This window comes from Centroberyx affinis, unplaced genomic scaffold (assembly GCF_046629955.1).
Source record: "Centroberyx affinis isolate AG114_WGS23_722 - 3 ecotype Tasmania unplaced genomic scaffold, CSIRO-AGI_Caff_v1 ptg002370l_1, whole genome shotgun sequence".
In the NCBI taxonomy this organism is placed as follows: Eukaryota; Metazoa; Chordata; class Actinopteri; order Beryciformes; family Berycidae; genus Centroberyx; species Centroberyx affinis.
The window spans coordinates 118463-136247 of NW_027280628.1; the positions used below are offsets into that span (position 1 = coordinate 118463).

General features: G+C 41.1%; 1 protein-coding gene across 1 annotated transcript; it reads right to left on the reverse strand.

The window, feature by feature from the left end:
* Positions 1-7712: 7712 nt before the first annotated feature.
* On the reverse strand, positions 7713-16982 carry LOC139656007 (protocadherin-17-like). The gene is made up of 5 exons (XM_071533472.1): positions 14514-16982; positions 13287-13345; positions 12968-13141; positions 9676-9683; positions 7713-8275 (listed from the first exon to the last, which is right to left on the reverse strand). Exons 1-5 carry the CDS (start codon positions 16980-16982, stop codon positions 7713-7715), a joined length of 3273 nt encoding a protein of 1090 aa, XP_071389573.1.
* Between the last annotated feature and the right edge of the window lie 803 nt (positions 16983-17785).

Consider the following 17785-nt stretch of genomic DNA (forward strand, 5'->3'; position numbering starts at 1 on the left):
TTAACATTTGACTGTGACAAAACTCTTGGAGCAAAGCAGAGAGTGGCAATATGAACAAAATGCAGACCTGTGCTAGCTGGATCTCACTTTACCCATGCTTCTAGGTTGGTTTGCTCTGTCACTATTGTAAACAGAATAAATCTTAACAGCTATCAGTTCAAACACAAACTATATTGATCTTGGTCAGCCCACTGATCCAAGCACTACTTATCTAGGAATTCACTTCCAGTCATGAAAGTTATTGCCTCAAAAGACAAAGTAGGTGCTTTCCTAGCAGAGGGTGGACGCTGCTGAATTCCCAGTGATTGATGGCTTTGCATTTGACAAGGATGTCTGTCAACTGGCTGTGTGATGGCATTTTATCTCTTTCATACAGTACCCCGGCTGACACCGAAAATAAGATTAAGCTCAATTTTGGGACCTTTATTAACCTCTAATCAGCATAAATGTAGCACCGCACAAAAGCTGAGGTTTTTGACTTTCATTATGGTCTATTATTATCGTTGTGGGATGAACACAGAGGTCACTGAAGCTTTTCAAATTGACCCTCACTACCCTTTTTTGACCTGTTACACAGTTCTTGACTTAACTAAATGTTCTTTCTGGGCTTGCAGTGGCGTGTAGGACAACAACAAAAAAAAGTAAAAGTGTGAAGAGGTTTTGCCTGAAGCCCAATGCAATGCAGCTTCCAAATCCACATCTCATGGAAATCGGTATGCATTGAACAACAGTCTAAGTTGCAAAAACCCTTGATGAAAGAGCAGTTATAGCCCATCAACTGCTACATAAAGGCGTGCAGTTTTTTAGAGAAGAGTCACCCACCTTTATCACTTGGTTTGGTTTCCAGATGGTATAGTGAAGATGGACAGGATAGTAAAGAGAGATATAACAGCATAGCCTGCTATTAGATTCAAACCCATGCATGAGCTGAAAATGGATGATTTCCCAGGAGGGTGTACTAATCCACTCAGTGCCATGACACCTTGTCATGCACCTCTATAACTAAATCATATTTTTATCCTGGTGTGAGGTCATGCTACTTACATGCAGTTCAGTTGCCACCAAAATTATTTGAATTTCAGAACTCTTTCTTATAACATTATAGACTGTTCTTGGGAACAATTTACGTTCACTGGACATTCATAATGGATTCATTGCACTATACTAGAAATGCACTGTGCTTGAGAAGCAACAGCCTCCTAACACATCCATATAACTCTGTGAACATTGCATTCTGGTTGATTTATGAACTCAACATGACTCCATCACGAACCTATCGCTGGCTAAAATGATATTACTGGCATCATTCACAGATGTTTGTACTTAATTTCAAGTTCGTATTGGTCATAATATGCTTACACTTAATCGTGGACACCACAAGAGGCTAATGTGACAACACTGAAATTGACCTGTCTTCTGTCACCAACTTCATTCGCTCATTGTCTCTACCCACTTATTCCTATCACTGGGTACAGGAGCCTATCCCAGAATACACTGGGCAGAAGGCAGGGAAACACCTTGGACAGGTCGCCAGTCCATCACAGGGCTAACACAGATAGACAGACTCACATTCACACCCATTAGCAATTTAGAGTCTCCACTCCACCCGACTTGGAAGTCTTTGGACTGTGGGAGGAAACCGGAGAACCTGGAGGAAACCCATGTGAACGAGAGAGAGAACATGTAAACTCCCCACAGAAAGGAAAGGGTTGGGACCATCTTGCTGTGAAGCGACAGTGAGAACCACTGAGCCACCATACTGCCTCCAGTCAACAACTTCTGCTGATGATATAAACTAATGCACAAGCTGTCTGGCATTCTGACAATGGCTATGTTTACATGCACAGAGAATTATGTTCTTAACTCAGTTACTCAAGCAACCTGGTTTTGGGTCAATGTATGTAAATGCTTCAACTCTGTTAGAATATACCAGGTTAGCTCATACTCCAATTATGAGAAACCCTGTTAAGAGGCCTGGGTTCCTGCTGTATGATATTTAACAGGTTACTGTGGCATGTAAACATGTTAAACCTTTGACTTTGTTTCACTTGTTTTTTTTGTTGATGTCAACAAAAAACATGCTGGCAAGCAGTACGCACTATATTAGCGTGCTGTAACTATTGGGATTGTCATTTCTTTCCCCTGTATTAGATGTAACCTACTTTTGCTCAGTCAAAGAGGGAGGGGGTAGCTGCCGGCTGCTTTTCATACTTTTTACTGGCAAACTGTTCAATCTGTGGGCGGGACACCACAGGTGGACAGGAATATTCTGTTAATTGGTTTATTCATAGCAACTGGGACACTCAATCACAGGGTATCAAAGTTGCATGTAAACAGCTTAACCTTATGGCCAATAGCCAGGTTATGTGTACATGTAATGCCACTGGTGTATTTGGGAGAATCTCCATCTTGTAAATATTCTTTGAATTTCCTAGTCGACCAGGCAGGATTCTCCCACAATCCAGTGGCTGCAACTGGCTACATTGCCTCTAGACGGCTTTGCTGATTTGTAACCAACAGTTGACCCAGAAAAACTCCCATTTATTCACAATGAGACAAGGTTAATATGGTGTTGACTGAACAACCTGTAAAATCTAATGATAAATTGTGCCATACTCTTGCCTTGGTCTGGAAATAAACATTAATGTTTCACGCATTACCCTTTTGAGATACACAAACAGACCTACGACCATAAAAAAGGCACCAAAAAACTGTAAAGTATCAGTGGAAAATAAAAATCCATATCCAACATATTTCAACAAACAGACTAACAATAAACAAAACAAAATGGCTATAGCACCAATTAACACTGTGCTACAATAAGAAACTGTCTGTGCCTTCATATCACTATAGCACTGAGCGTACATGGCTGTGGGGGAAAGAGGGTCAACAAGAGACTAAGGAATAAGTTGGGTTACAATTATAATTGTGTGGATAAATGATTAAATAATAAAATACCTATTAAAATAGCTCTTATTTCATTCCTCCATACCAGCACAGAATCATCACAAGAAGCTATAACAGCATTTTTTCTTCTGCCCTCCTCCTATCATGCACAGGTAATCTAAAGACGCTTCTATTAATCCATAATAAAAGCTCCAACCGAGGTGGATACATTGACTACACAATAGGAAAACATAAATGTTAACAATAAATCCTACCCTTAACAATGCAAGTTAAACAAAACTTAAACCTTAACCGTAAATGTGTTCTGTACCAAAGCGTTTTGGCGTGATTACCTTCACAGAGAGACTGACGGTACAACACTGGATGTAGCCTGCTGTGTCTGAAGTGCCCCTTTTTCTTACAAGGATGGTACTCTTATGTATGCGAGACACATAATCGGGTCATCCTATTCAACATGTACCATTGTAGTCAGACAGACAAGCTTTGCACTACACCAAACAGTGTATTGATTAAATAAACTGTCTATTGATTCTAAAAGGCAAGTCATGTTTCTATTCTCTCTCTGTCTCTATCTGTCTGGTGCTCGCTTTCTTTCCCTCTCTCTCTCTCCGTCTCATCTTAAATTTTTCCATCTTATTTGTAACGGCAGACAAAGCACTTAAAGGGTGAAGCTTTTTAGATTCAGGACTTTTGAGCATATGACAGAGTGCATTAGCCTTTTCACTTTATGCAGATATTGGCCCACTTTGTCGCTAAAAAGGCGTGTATAGAACTATTTTTGCCCAATTCAAAGTGAGGGAAGTGTGTCATGACCCAGTAACACATAGTGAAACCTGTGTGAAGTCCTGCTGAATCTTCCCTCATACTATATCCATTTGTGGTGTTAAACATTAACCATGAGTGACAGGTTGGAGTGTATTTGAACTCCTCCCAGAGGAGAATGCCATAAGTAACACCTTTTTAACAAGCGATCAAAATGAAATGGTTGTGTAGTCTGGTATTTTCTCTCAGACAGGGTCAATAAAAGGGGTGTTAATTCCCATGGGCCTGAATTGAAACTAAATGCAGTCAACAGTGTCATACTCCTCTAAGAACAGGAGCAGAACAACAATATTTTAAGAACAGTATTTTGCAGAGCCTCCCAGACTGGCCTGTCAAGTCTGTCTACAGTCACAAAGGGAAAATAAATTGTGAAAGTGCAGTTTCTTTTACACATGCATATCATTACGGTGCTACTTTGAATCCAAATTAAGGAAATCATTACTGAATAGTGGAAGTTGGCATTTACATTTATTTCCATGCCACTGTGCTCGCTAGAAATTTAACAAAACATTAATCATATTGGTTAACCATTTGACTTTTTGCAGAGTGATTTCATAAGGATTTCCTAATCATTTCTTTAGAACGCCATGCTCTTAGTGTATAACAGCTCTTTTAACCCATACCAACATAAATGAGTAACATGGCACTCATAATTCTTCAATAAACTATTATTTAAGCATTTAAGAAGCTATTAACATTTAGATTTAAAAACAAGTTGGTGTACTGGCCTAAAGCATTGTAGGGTTCATGAAATAATTTCACTTATTTGAACTGGGAAAAGCTATGATCGCTGTGCATGAAGGTGTAGAGTAAGATTGTGTAAGGTCAAAATGAAAAAAAAAAAAACAACACAAAAAAACCCACATTCCCTTGTAAGAATAAAAATGGATAGACATTTTACATTAGATAACATAAAGTTTTTAACTTTGTGCACTGTGTTTTAAAAGTGTGAATATTTCTATGTTGACAAAAGGTAACAAAACATTTTCAACATCTTTTAAAATATGTTTTTTTTCATTATTTCTTAGTGGTTAGTCAGATCTTACCTAATACCGATAATAAGAAATTCCTTCCCTTAAAACACCTATTAAAGTCATTTATACATAATGCATGCAAGGTCATTTGGTTTTTTGTCATGCGGTGTGAAAAATATGGTGAAATACCATTATAATCAAGGTTCACACCAAAAAGGCATGCGGGCTATGTTCAATGACATCTCTCGAAATTGAAATGAAAACTACACTCTCAATATTGTTTATGTGTTGTGTTCACTGCTTTTCCCCACCAACAGTTCTCAGCCAAGTGGAACCATCACCCATAGCATTTGGTGGAGGTGGAAGACAAGCTCTTAATCGGCTGTGTTATTGAATTATTGAATTAAAAGCTTAAGTACTCAGGGTGAGCATGTCAATTTTTCACAACTGAATGGTACACTGCTCATTCCATTTTCATCTGAATAGATCATTTGTGTATGTAAAATGTGGAAGAATGGGGGTATTACACAGATCAGTTTCATTGTCTGTAATTCCCATTCATTGTGACTGTAATCATTCTGAGAGACAAGTCATATTCATCCGACAGTGCACGCTAGTCCCTAATCTGCATTCAGCTCCCCTCAACAACATAGCACTTTTTGTCAAGCAGCTGTACTGTAGCACGGTGTTAATTAAGAAAGGGTTTGCTTCAAAGCAAACATTTTGCATAATTATGGCTGAAGTGGGAGTTTAACCTGTTGTACATCCTTAAGAGATATAGTGTTAAGAAACTGAGGACTAAGTGTTACAGCAAATGGTTCAACCCTGTTCCGCTTGACATTCTGCTCACCTATCTTCATCCCCAGTGTTTTGAAACTCTGGGACTGATACAGAGAAAATGATGTGATGTTACTGTCTGTATTTCAATAGGATGAGTTGCTGTGACCCACGCAATTTCCCTCTCAAAGAGTATTTCAACTTATGCAGATGAGCTCATCAGAGCTGCCTGCTGAGATGAGACATCTAGGTCTGGAATTGTGTCAATACCAGCACCAAAACAAATGCAAATCAAAATCCAAATTAATGTGTTTTCCCCGAGGAGAAACTGAGTCGTACTTATAGTCAGCCCTCAGAAGATGACAGGATTCTGTTATCCAGAGCACACGCAAAACAAGGCACTCTCAAACCGCTCACTGTGAGCTGGGGTACAAAAGTCACAGTCTCAAGGTGGAGAAACGCTAACTGAAAAGGAACAGGTAGCTTTTTTCTGTGATTTTTTTTTTACACTTGGAAAACACAAACCATTTTTTTTATATATATATTTCCAGGATTCTTCTTCTTCTTGTTTGGTGATCTATCTCAGTAAACATACATCCGAGATTACACTTAATCGCTCTATACAGGTTATGTCAAGCAGATGTACTGGATATGGTCCAGTTTTTCTAAGTGGTACTGCTCATGTCACAGCAACGTTTATGTTCCATGTTGCTGTTGGAGTGAATAACCGTCAGTCACGGGCAAATAACAGGTTGTTTGGAAAGAAATTAGCCAGTAGATGGATTGCAGTGCAGTTTAGGCTGCTGTAATTTCTCTGCTGTCCATGGCCTTCCATTTAATGTGAATAGTTTACAATACACATGCATGGGAACAGCGCTGTAAATCTTATGACGTAGAGGGCCAACGATGCCTTGGGTAAAGCCTGTAAGTCGTAGATGTATAAACTGCAAGAATCTGCTAATCTGTAAATCGTATTCATATTTGTTGTATTAGTCATGTGAATATTACTCAATATGTTCTTTTGGTGTATTTACTTTTTGTTGTAATACCTTCAATAAACTATTTGTTCTACATCCTATTCTTTGCTGCTGCAATGACCCAATTTCCCCACAGGGATCATTACAGTTTCATGTAATCTAAGAATTCACAGCAAAAGGAAAGTCCTTGATTGTAACTGCTAGTTGCTGCTCATTGAAAACTTTAGATTCATGCCTTCTCATTGAAGTAGATTTCTGCAGCTCTGTTGACTTTGAATATCAAAATATGAGTGCAAAAGCATGAGCAAGGTTTCCATCAACCATATGTTCTATGCATACTTTAGTAGCTAGTGCCTGTTTTTAGTGTCAGATGTTGATTGTGATTTATAGCATGTTCTTATGAAGTTGTTTTGATTAGGACACTGTCTACTGTTTGATATTATGTGCAGGTTGGCTTGACATGTTTGCTCAGTCGGAGGTGTTTTTTGTCAGTAGATTAAGCAGGATGTATCTTGTCATGCTTTAAACTATACCTTGGAGACGGAAATGCAATTCTCTGACATAAAAACACATTCCATGCACACAGAAAGACATGTGTATACAAATTTAATAAAATACACAACAAGTACAGTAGCCCACATTCACGTGTAAGCTCAGCTTATTTGCACATAAACTGCAGAGAAGACAACAATAAAATTACAAATACATTCTTAAAAAACAGTTTTCAGGAACCTCAAATGGTTTTATGAAAAGGGACATTCCCTGTTGCACCACCATTAATAGTTCATAAGACACTTCACTTTTGTATTGGACGTCACTGATATGTATTTCAGTTGCCTGCAATATTCAAAGAGATGTTTTTATACACTAAGTGGAGACAAAAAGCATCACTGTACAAAAGCAGACAGGACTCAATAGCTTAACAGTAGCAATTCTTTCAACAGCCTCACAAAATCGGAGCTTGAAATGTGTAAAATACAGACATCTAAATTGACAGGTACAGTACACCATGAAAACACTTGAAGTCAGGTAAGCGATGATTTTCTCCCCATACCTTCACAGCAGTCAAGGACACATATTTCACCTTAACACAACAAGCCACAAACTCAAAAACATACAAAGCAGATGGTTTTTGGTTATACAATGCATGTCTGGAACCTCTGTGGGTCAAAATAAATCACCTCTTGGTCATTTATCTGTGATATCATCATCACACCCCCTGGCAGGTGAGAGCAAAGTGGGAGCGTGTGACCTGTCAGTTCCCAGAGTCCCGTGGGTCAAGAGCACACTCTGACCCCCCGCACTCCTGGCTGATGACAGAGCTGTGAATGAGGCTGCTCGACAGGGACTTGGGCCTGAGCTCGCAGGTCAGGTAGGAGGGCTCCTCCAATTCTGTGTGTGGTGGTGAACACTGGCCATCTGGAGGGCCATAGGCACTGCTGTCCGAACCGCCCTCCCTCTCTTCTTTGGACTCTTGGTCGGGCAAGTCCAGGGGCGTACTCTTCTTGGTGGGACTGCTGGACACAGATGGACTCTCCTGCAGCGGTGGGCTTAGTGCACGCTGGGATTTTAAGTAGGGTTTGACATTGGCCACTAGGATTGTACTGTCCCGCTGCTCCTTTCCAAATGTGCTGAGGGTTTTTCTGCTGCTGCAGCTGATGGTGCCATACATCTCTGTCTCTACCATGGCCTCCATTCCCACAGGGATGAAAAGGTTGGTGCGATTATCGGCACTGTCTGCTTGGCTTCCTACCCGTAACTTTGGCATCCAGCATCTGTCAGAATGTCCCAGTGCACGGCATTCATCAGTGCAGTGGACTGATTTGTCTTGCGCTGCAAAAACAGTTAGAAATTTGTTAGTGGACCGTCCTAGGGTGAGGAAAACCAGCTTAATACAAAATGAATAGCAAGTGTTGAAATAAGAGCAACAATGACACAATTCAAGACTTTAAAAATCCCCCCACTACTACTAAGATCCCAGTAATAAGTATTGTATCTATCTACATAAAACTCTGGTGATGCATAATAAATAACTTCTGAGGATAAAATAAGAACTAGGAGCCTGTTGCACCAGCTGTGTATGAGTTCAAATATAGACAAGTTGCAATGTTGTCCTGATTTACTAAAATATAAGACGTTTCATCACACAAATTATTCACAACGTAACCTTAAAGTAATAATCCACAACATTTTCATATAAATAAATGTACATTTTGCGATTATCTATCGTTGATATAACACAATACTAATTCAACCCTATAGCCAGTTCATGAAAGCTTTCATTTGCTGTTCTAAACACCCTGCAGGTTTTCCCTGGGAAAAATCCCCTGGCACACAGGAAGTGATGAGTTTTACATTTCTGGCAGCAGCAACAGCGATTTGTTTGGAATAAACAGAAGAACTGGATGGTTATCCTGAGCAGCAATAGCCACCATGGCTGAACAGACAAAGAAAAGAGCGCCACCTACAGAAACTCAAACTTCACCAACAGAAAAACCAAACCACTAAACTCAATATTTAAGCAAACCACTGTGCTTTTGTTAATTATAATAATTACAAGAATTCCTCTCAATCAGAAAAGCATGAGTTTTTCCATATATGCAATATCATAATTTCATTATTTCACTCATTTTCCACACATAAAAAAGAACTAGCAATTTATTTGTCAAAGTAGAATTTTAATAGCAAATCCAAAACTATAAAGGAGGTAACTGCCAAGTGTCTCATGCTACCTAACCAACCGAGGAGCGTGGTAACCATAATTAAATGTCTGTCCTTTAAATCATTGATTGGCTATTAATGTTGTGCTGACTTAGTAATGCCCTTTAGCAACTCACTCTTTACAAAATCAAAATAACCAGTAACTACAAGCTTATACTGAGGATTTTACATGCAAACATTGCCACAAACAGAATAACTAGTGTAACCCACTCCAGGGGTAAAACAGCTCACAATCTGGTTTGATACACAATAAAAATACACATTCCTAATCTGTTAATGTCATGATTTTTAATAAAATAAATCAAAAATAAAGTTTAGGCTAGATCACTTGTTTCTTCCTCAAACTGAGGAATTAAAAGCATAAGGAAAGCAATGTCTTCCTAGTTCAAAATTAAAGCGCAATACTGCTTTATCATTGTTGTTATACTTTTTTTAATTTTCTTAGATTATAGATATAATTCATACCATAGCACAATTTTTATCTCAACACTGCATACTGCATCGTCTGTATCACATTACATATTATGTGACACTACATTGTTACATGCTTAGCACAAACCACTCCAATTCTATCTCTGCTGGGACTAAGATCAAGAGAGAATGTGCATTTGAGTTCAAAATGCATTTTACATCAAAAGAGAGAACTAAACGATGACTTTGATTTGGCAAAACTGCAACACAGATCCCTCATATTTCAAGTGGTGTGCTTTGAAGCATCTCCACCACAGATTACAGTTCTGTGCCCTGTGCATGTGTTTGCCTGCCTTTCTTCTAGTGTCATAGAGAAAGGTATTTTTTACATGAGGCCAGAACAATAAGCACAAGCGGGAAAGAGGGAAACGTTGAATTCATTTCCGTGGTACCTATCACCATGGCAGAGGAGCTAGCAGATGACGCTGATGCAAAGAGATGTATGTGCTTAGAAGGTTGAGCATAAACAGAGTAGGGTATTTTTGTCATTGTGCTATTCTGTCTGGCTATACAACCACAAATAACAGAAGGAATACTGTATGTCTGTATGCCTAAAATATTTCTTTTTTCCCTTTCAATTGAATACCTTCCAATCGACTTAGTCTAAGGGTAGAATATCCACAGTCCTTGTAAAGACATGTGCAGACGCAGAGAGGCAAAATGTCAAACCTTTATGGTGACACAATTCCAATTTTTCTGTAACACGCAATGTCTAAAGAGGCAGTTGAAGATTACATGTGCCAGTTGAAGATTACATGTGCCAAAAACTTAAACAGTTAGTGGATTCAGATACTCCTAGAATGTAAAATAATGATGGGTGTCCTATTTCTACAGTGGCTCTTGTCGTTACTAGGTATATAATTTATATTATTGAAAAAATACAAAATAGCCCACTTCAAAAGTAATATTAAGCAAGAGGAAGTGGGGGTGCTTTCATCTATTCCGCCTGCCATTGTATTTCCACTTATTTACTTCAAAACTAATCATTTCTAATAGGTCTAAAATTACAGGCTTATGCCATGGCTTCACATTGGTTACCGTACGCACATGGCCACATAAAGGCATAGCCATGATTAAATGATAAAATAGCTGTGATCTTATGGGCAACTTTGACTGGAACAATGACATGCTCTCAAAAATAAAGAAATTATAAATAGAATCAGAGAAAGCCTAGCAACATATCCACTGTGCATCTGGTGTCTCTGAGAGTGAATAAATATTCAGAGGATGATAGTGAGAGCTGCACAGGTGCATATATTACCTGTATCAAAGCAGCGAGGAGACTGGGGGGGGGGGGGGGGGGGGGGGGGGGGGGGGGGTTGGTAAAGGTAAAGACATAAAAAGCAATAGTACTTAACCCACAAGCTTTTGTGTTGGTGTATCTGTGACTATGATTCTGTGGCGACTCCATTTTGGATAATGGCGCTTTCTTGTCAAAAACTGCAAAATAGCGACTTTGTTGTTCAATAAATGTACCTGTGTGTGTGTGTGTATGCGTGTGTGTGTGTGTGTGTGTGTGTGTGAGAGAGAGAGAGAGAGAAAGAGAGAGAGAGAGAGAGAGAGAGAAAGCGGGGGATAGAGAGAGAGCAAGAGAGAGAGAGTGAGTGAGGGAGAGAGAGGGAGAGAGAGGGGGAGAGAGAAAGAGAGAGAGAGGGAAAGTGTAAGAGTGTGTGGGTTGGAGGGTGGTGTTTTTGTGTGATCAAGTCTCCAGCATAATGCATAATGCAGATCTTCCATCTTGTAGTCAGCAGACAGTGACACCATTTAATGTTCAACTGACCAGCCCCAAGAGAACAGCATTTAATCTAACCATTAGTTTTGCTTTTTAACAACATTTCTCACATGCATAGAGAGAACATCGGGAAAGGCATTAGCACAACCTATTAATATTAAATGCAATGCCCCAGTTCTTTGCATTTCTCTTATCTTACAAATGCAGGCCTATAAATTAACTGACATTCCAGTCAAGCAAGCATCAGTGCTGTGTGTAAATTCTGCCTTGCATATATGAAACATCTCTTTCAATATCTCCCCATTTGATTGGCCTTTGAACTTGGGATAAATCAGATTCAGTAGTGCTACAAAAAATTTGTGATTGAATTTACACCTCCCACAGAGCAAGTTTGGTCTGCCATGATTCCCTGGTAACACACACACACACACACACACACACACACAGAGGGAGAGGGAGAGAGAGACAGAGAGACAGAGATTCACACTTCCCTCTGGCAACCACAAGAGTGTTTCCATCTCTGCCCTCCTGAGCATGCCACAAACAAACAGTTCATAGCAATGTAAATGGTGTGGAAAGTACTGCATAGGGACCTGATGACCAGAGCTATTCTATTCCAAGACGCTTCTCTCACACAGGGAAATGAGAGACAGCGCCAATTCACTCAAGTCCCTCATTATCTTTTATCTTGCCTATGAGATTTTTTTTTCATATTTTCAGCTTTATACACAAAATAGATATATATATATCAATCCCTACCGGGTCAGCTTTGAACGGATTGCGACTGGTTGTAACGGATTCACAATCATCTATGATTACACCACTGGCAATGTGGATCATTTAAGATTTTTCAAATAGCATTCAACATTTCTATTTTTGCTTTCCCTAGTAAAGCCAAATTCATTTCAAAACATTCCAACAGCAGCAAAGCCATTATTGACTGAGAGAATCTTTCCAAGGAAAAGGTGGAAACACTCTGTCATGTTTCACCAAAAATACCTGTCGTTTTGCACTGAAAGTGTCTGTCATACTTCCTTGTCTCTGCCGTGTTATTCAAGACATGGATGCGGTGAGTTTGTGTTCAAATAATGACATGATCAAAAGAGACAGTGACGGAGGTATACTTTGCCATGCATATGAGTTTGTTTGATGGCTAAAGCAGACAGAGGATGTTTGAACGCTCTTCCTTCAGCCAATGGACTCTTTTATCCTCTTAAACTATCATCTACTTTCCACTCTGGCGCCTTCATGTCATCTTTGCAACACAGCTCAGGATTTCTGCAACAGCGCAAAGCAATACCAAGTTACAATACCTGCTGCAGCTACCGTGGAGAGCTGAGATTTGATTACTGTGGCACGCTTTGTGCCACCAAAATCTTGTTTGAGCATTATGGTATGGATAACCTCTTCTATGTAGAATACCTGTCTGCTTTGGCGTTACGCAGAATGCGGTGGACCTCCACTTAGAAATACCAGTTAGCTGCGCATTCTCAGTGCATTGTGGTTTAATGGGGTTAAGTATAAACACGGTCTGATACAAGAGTCAGTTAGGCATCTTCAAGATGTCAGGCAGCGGGAGTGTCCACTCACCCTGCTCGAGAGGCTGGCCATTAACTGCTGCTGCTTTCATCTTGAGGGCCTCCCTGGCAGACGTGTCGCAGTGTGAGCCTTTATTAGTATCCTGGTCACTATCAGCCTGGTCACTATCACCATGGCCACTGTCTCGGAGGCTCGCTCGTTCTGCATCCTTAAATGTTGAGCTGCAGCAGAAAGGAAGGAGGGAAAAAAAACATAACTCACCGTTTCCTCTGTGTGAGTGCCTCTTTTGACAAGCATAGTCAGCTTGCTTGATACAGAGATGAATGTAAATGCAGTGGTCAGGAAGCTTTCAGTTAGAGCCCTTACCTTTGAACAAATGGCTGCCTGCTGCCAACATAATTGGGCTCTGAGGGAAAATTATCCATCTGAAAACGAAAGGAGAAAATTATTGTGTATTGGCCATCTCAAAATGTTCTTGCGTTTTTCTGCAAAAGTCTGTGTAACATGAGACTCAGACAGGAAAAGCAATGTTCCGGGTGCTTTTCAGATTTTTACATTTTAATTGTAACACATGAAACATGTTAATAAAATATATTTCCGTCAGAGAGCACCTGCCAACAGTGGCAGCATGATAAGAACAAATCTCCATCATGACCATATGTGCTTCCTTGGCAAGGCAAAGCAGTAATGCATTAGCCACTGTCATCAGCATCCTTTTTCCCTATCTTGAGAATAATGTGTTTGTGTTGATCACACCCACATGCCCTAGCGACTGGTGACAGTGCCAGGCCTTGTCATCTGTGTTATCATCTCCAAATGAGACTGTCTCCGAGACTGTCCTAGATATTTACATCATTTACAACAGATAATTCTGCTGTGCTAAATACCACTACAAGCCCTCGCTGTCAATTTAGTATGCTATCTGGCTTGTATAAATAACCCTGCCATCTCTACAAGGAAGGGCTGGACCCTATTAATGGCCTTATCTTGCCAACTTTGGATCTGGATGGGCGGATCTGGCCCATATTTGCAGGGGGCGAAAAATGCGATTGTAAGGTTATGCTGCGTGCATCTAGCTGTCTGGCACACATTGGTTTAGTAATGTGATCGGACAAGCTGCTCAAACACCTGTCCAATCCCACGTTTCAGGCTTGGTTTTGTTTTCACTCTATAGCAGTGGATCTGGCAGGGGCACCGCAGCCTTGTTCAAGACTCACACTGTTTGCATGCCTAACTGAGAAGACTTTCTGATTATGCAGACCACCTGTACCGTTTTGCGGGAGGAGACTCACAATGGACCAATTTCAAAAATGGTTTGATTCTGCAAATGCAGATAAAAAAAAACTCCTTATTGAAAATGTCACAATATATTTCACACTTAGGTTCCATATTCTATATCTGCTAAGTATATTTTATAGTGCCATAAGAGAGAAAGCATAAGTGATAATGAGGATGTCTGATTGCTGGGTGACAGAGAGATTTTTTTTTTTCGTTACACTGCTTTTCTTTTGTCAGATTTGTATAGGAAAGCAGAAGGTAGAGATAAGAGAGAATAAAGGGCAGATAAAGAAAACAGTGCAGCGTGCTCCTTACCTGTATCACTGACATCCTGTTCGCTGGAGTGTCTGTGCTAAGACCGGCAAAGCTGGAGTGGCAAGCTGCCCTGGGGACTGTCAGGCTGTTGGGGGTGGTTTTCAGGTACATGACCTCCGACCTGGGCAGGGTGAGGGGCAGGGGGCTCTGGTAGTCGAAACAGATTGGCGAGGTGATGAGAGAGGGGCTGCTCACCACGTTCATCCGGCTTGCCGAATCTCTCTCCTCCATCTCACTCTGCACCAGCATGATGTCACTCTTGTTGATCCTTTTCTTTTTGCCCTTCCCCACTGGAGGATTGGAGTACTCAGCCATGCGGCAGTTATAATTCCCAGTCTCCTTATCTTGATGCTTGGACTTGACAGCAATGGCAGTCATGACTGCTAAGAGCATGACAGAGATAATGCAGAGGGTAACTATGAGGGGCAGGGATACATCCCAGGGCTGCTGTTCCCCACTTGCGCTGGAACCCCCTCCTGCTGCAGCTTCTGTGTTAGCCTTAATGATCAGCTTAGCCACGGCAGACAAGGGGGGCTTGCCATGATCAGTTACCTTCACCACCAGCTCCACTACTGAGGCGACTTCCTCCCACAGAGCATGGGCAGTTCTGACCTCTCCCGCCACCGGGTCCATCTCAAACAGGTGATCATCGTTTCCCTCTGAGATCTCGTAGGTCAGATGGCCACTTTCTCCGTGGTCATGGTCCACTGCTTTCACAGTGGCCACAATGTATCCTATGCCTACATTTCTAGGCACTGGGATTTCAGCAGTGTCATTCTGTAGAAGTGGTAAAATAATAACTGGAAAATTGTCGTTGACATCGAGGACACTGACCCTGACTGTAGAGGTGCTCTCCATATGAGGAGATCCTGCGTCTTTAGCTTGAACTCTGAACTCAAAGAATTTAGTCTGCTCATAATTAAAAGACCGCGAGGCGTATATGGCTCCATTGGTGGGATTAACAGACACGTAGGTGTACACCGAAACATCTCCGATATGTGATGGAAGAATGGAGTAGGACACTGTACCATTTCGACCTATATCTGGATCATGGGCCAGGACAGAGCCTAAATACTCCCCTGGGATGTTGTTCTCAGGCACCTGAAGCACATACACTGCCTTTGTGAAGCGTGGCGCATTGTCATTTTCATCCAAGATCTTCACAGTAAATGACTTGGTGTAGTTCAAGGAAGGAATCCCATTGTCTCTGGCCACAATCGTTACATTGTATTCATCTTTCAGTTCTCTGTCCAAAGGTCTGTCTGTAAGCAGCGTGTAGAAATTATCATTGTTTTCCTGCAGTCTGAATGGTACATTTCCAAGCACTCTGCACTGAAGTTGACCGTTTCTACCAGAATCTTTATCTGTTACTCTGACCAGAGCAATGACAGATTCTGGAGGTGCTGCCTCACTGATGGCTCCCTGCCGGACAGACACAAAACTTATTATTGGCCAGTTGTCATTTTTGTCAAGCACTTTGACAGTAATTTTACAATGGCCCGGTATGGGGTTTGGCCCAAGGTCCTTAGCCTGCACATCAAACTCGATGATTTGGTTCTCTTCATAGTCAATTTCTCCCTGAATCCTGATGACACCAGTGTTGGGGTCAATGGAAAACAAATCTTGCATTCTTTCTGATGCATATCCAGTAAAGGAATAGACCACCTGCCCATTGATGCCTTCATCTTGGTCTGTGGCATTCAAATCTATGAGCACTTTCCCGGATGGTGAATTTTCTGGAATCTCTATAACATAAGAAGATTTTTCAAAAACCGGGCTGTTGTCATTTGAATCAGTCACTCTAACATTGATTTGCATAGAGCCTGATCTTGGATATTCCCCACCGTCAATTGCTGTTAAGAGGAGGGTGTGATGACTCTGATCCTCCCTATCCAGAGGTCTCTGAACGACCAGCTCTGGATATATAGTCCCATCACCCCTCACTTTTAAATCCAAAGAAAATGTATTGTAATCATCTCTTGTGACCTGGTAGGTCTTTATCCCGTTTTCCCCAGAATCTGAGTCGTGTGCAATTGTGAGAGGAAAGCGTGTCCCAGCAGCTGCATTTTCTGAAATATCAATATTAACGTGATCTGAAGGAAAACTAGGCGAGTTGTCGTTTATGTCCTGTATATCAATCTTGATCATGCATATTTCCTTATCGTTGGCAAACACCTCCATAGAGAGCTGGCACTTTGGGTTGCGTCTGCATAACGTTTCTCTGTCAATCCTTTGTTTGGTGAAGATTAGTCCACTCTCCGGGTCAACATCCACCAGATGTGGTGCAGAATTCTCCAATACTCTGAAGTTGGATTTTTTTCCTCTCTCCATGGTCCCATATCCGGCATCTTTTGCAATATTTCCGATGACAGTGCCAGGTCCTTGCTCCTCCGGGACAGAATAATTGAGGTTTTTCAATGTCAGGGCTTTAACCCACAAGAGAAAGAAAATTGGTACAGAGAGACGCATCCCTTCAACTGGATATGCGGTAGTGGCAGCAAGAAAAAATCCTCTTTGACTTTCAACCTGTTGATTACGGCAAACCTAGAGGACTAAACCCAAACCGGGCATGTGGTTTGACGCCGATCTCAGACGAATTGGCTGTTAAATCGATTCCTTCCCTTTGAATCGGTATTTTAACGTCTTTCACATGCCGTTCAGCTATGATGAACTCTTTCTGTAAACAAAGATGACCGCCCGACGACACCTAACGCATGAATGAAAGATAAAATTCAACATGGTGTGTGTCAGAAATGCTCTGTTTGCCTTACGGAGGACTAAATAAATAATCAGCGATTAGGAAGTAGTGATATTCCCTATTGCATCAAGGTTAAAACGTTTGAATCTCTATGGTGAAGGTTAGACTGTAGCCTACAAAAGCGCATTGCCCTCATGCGACATCTACACCTAGGCTACAGCAAATACTGACATGCCCGTTCAAAATGCAGCATTGCCCAATATTACCATTCACAATGCATTTACTTTTTTTCTGTGCGGCACACTGTTGCATATGGGTTCTGCTCATGTAGCACACAGCCAGCCCATGCCACAAAGTAGACTAAAGCAGAAGATAAAGCAGTTTCTCCAGGATAACCTTTTGTATTCCCGTCATTCAGGAGCATCTATAGCGCGACTGCGACTTTGCCCGATGATTGTCCTATAATCAGTCCAGTAATCCCATATAATCCAGTCCAGTTGGACCCAGTGCTCTTGCATCCTTCATTCGGACAATGCTCATCTGCACTGTAGCTCCCGTGAACGGCTGCAGAAAA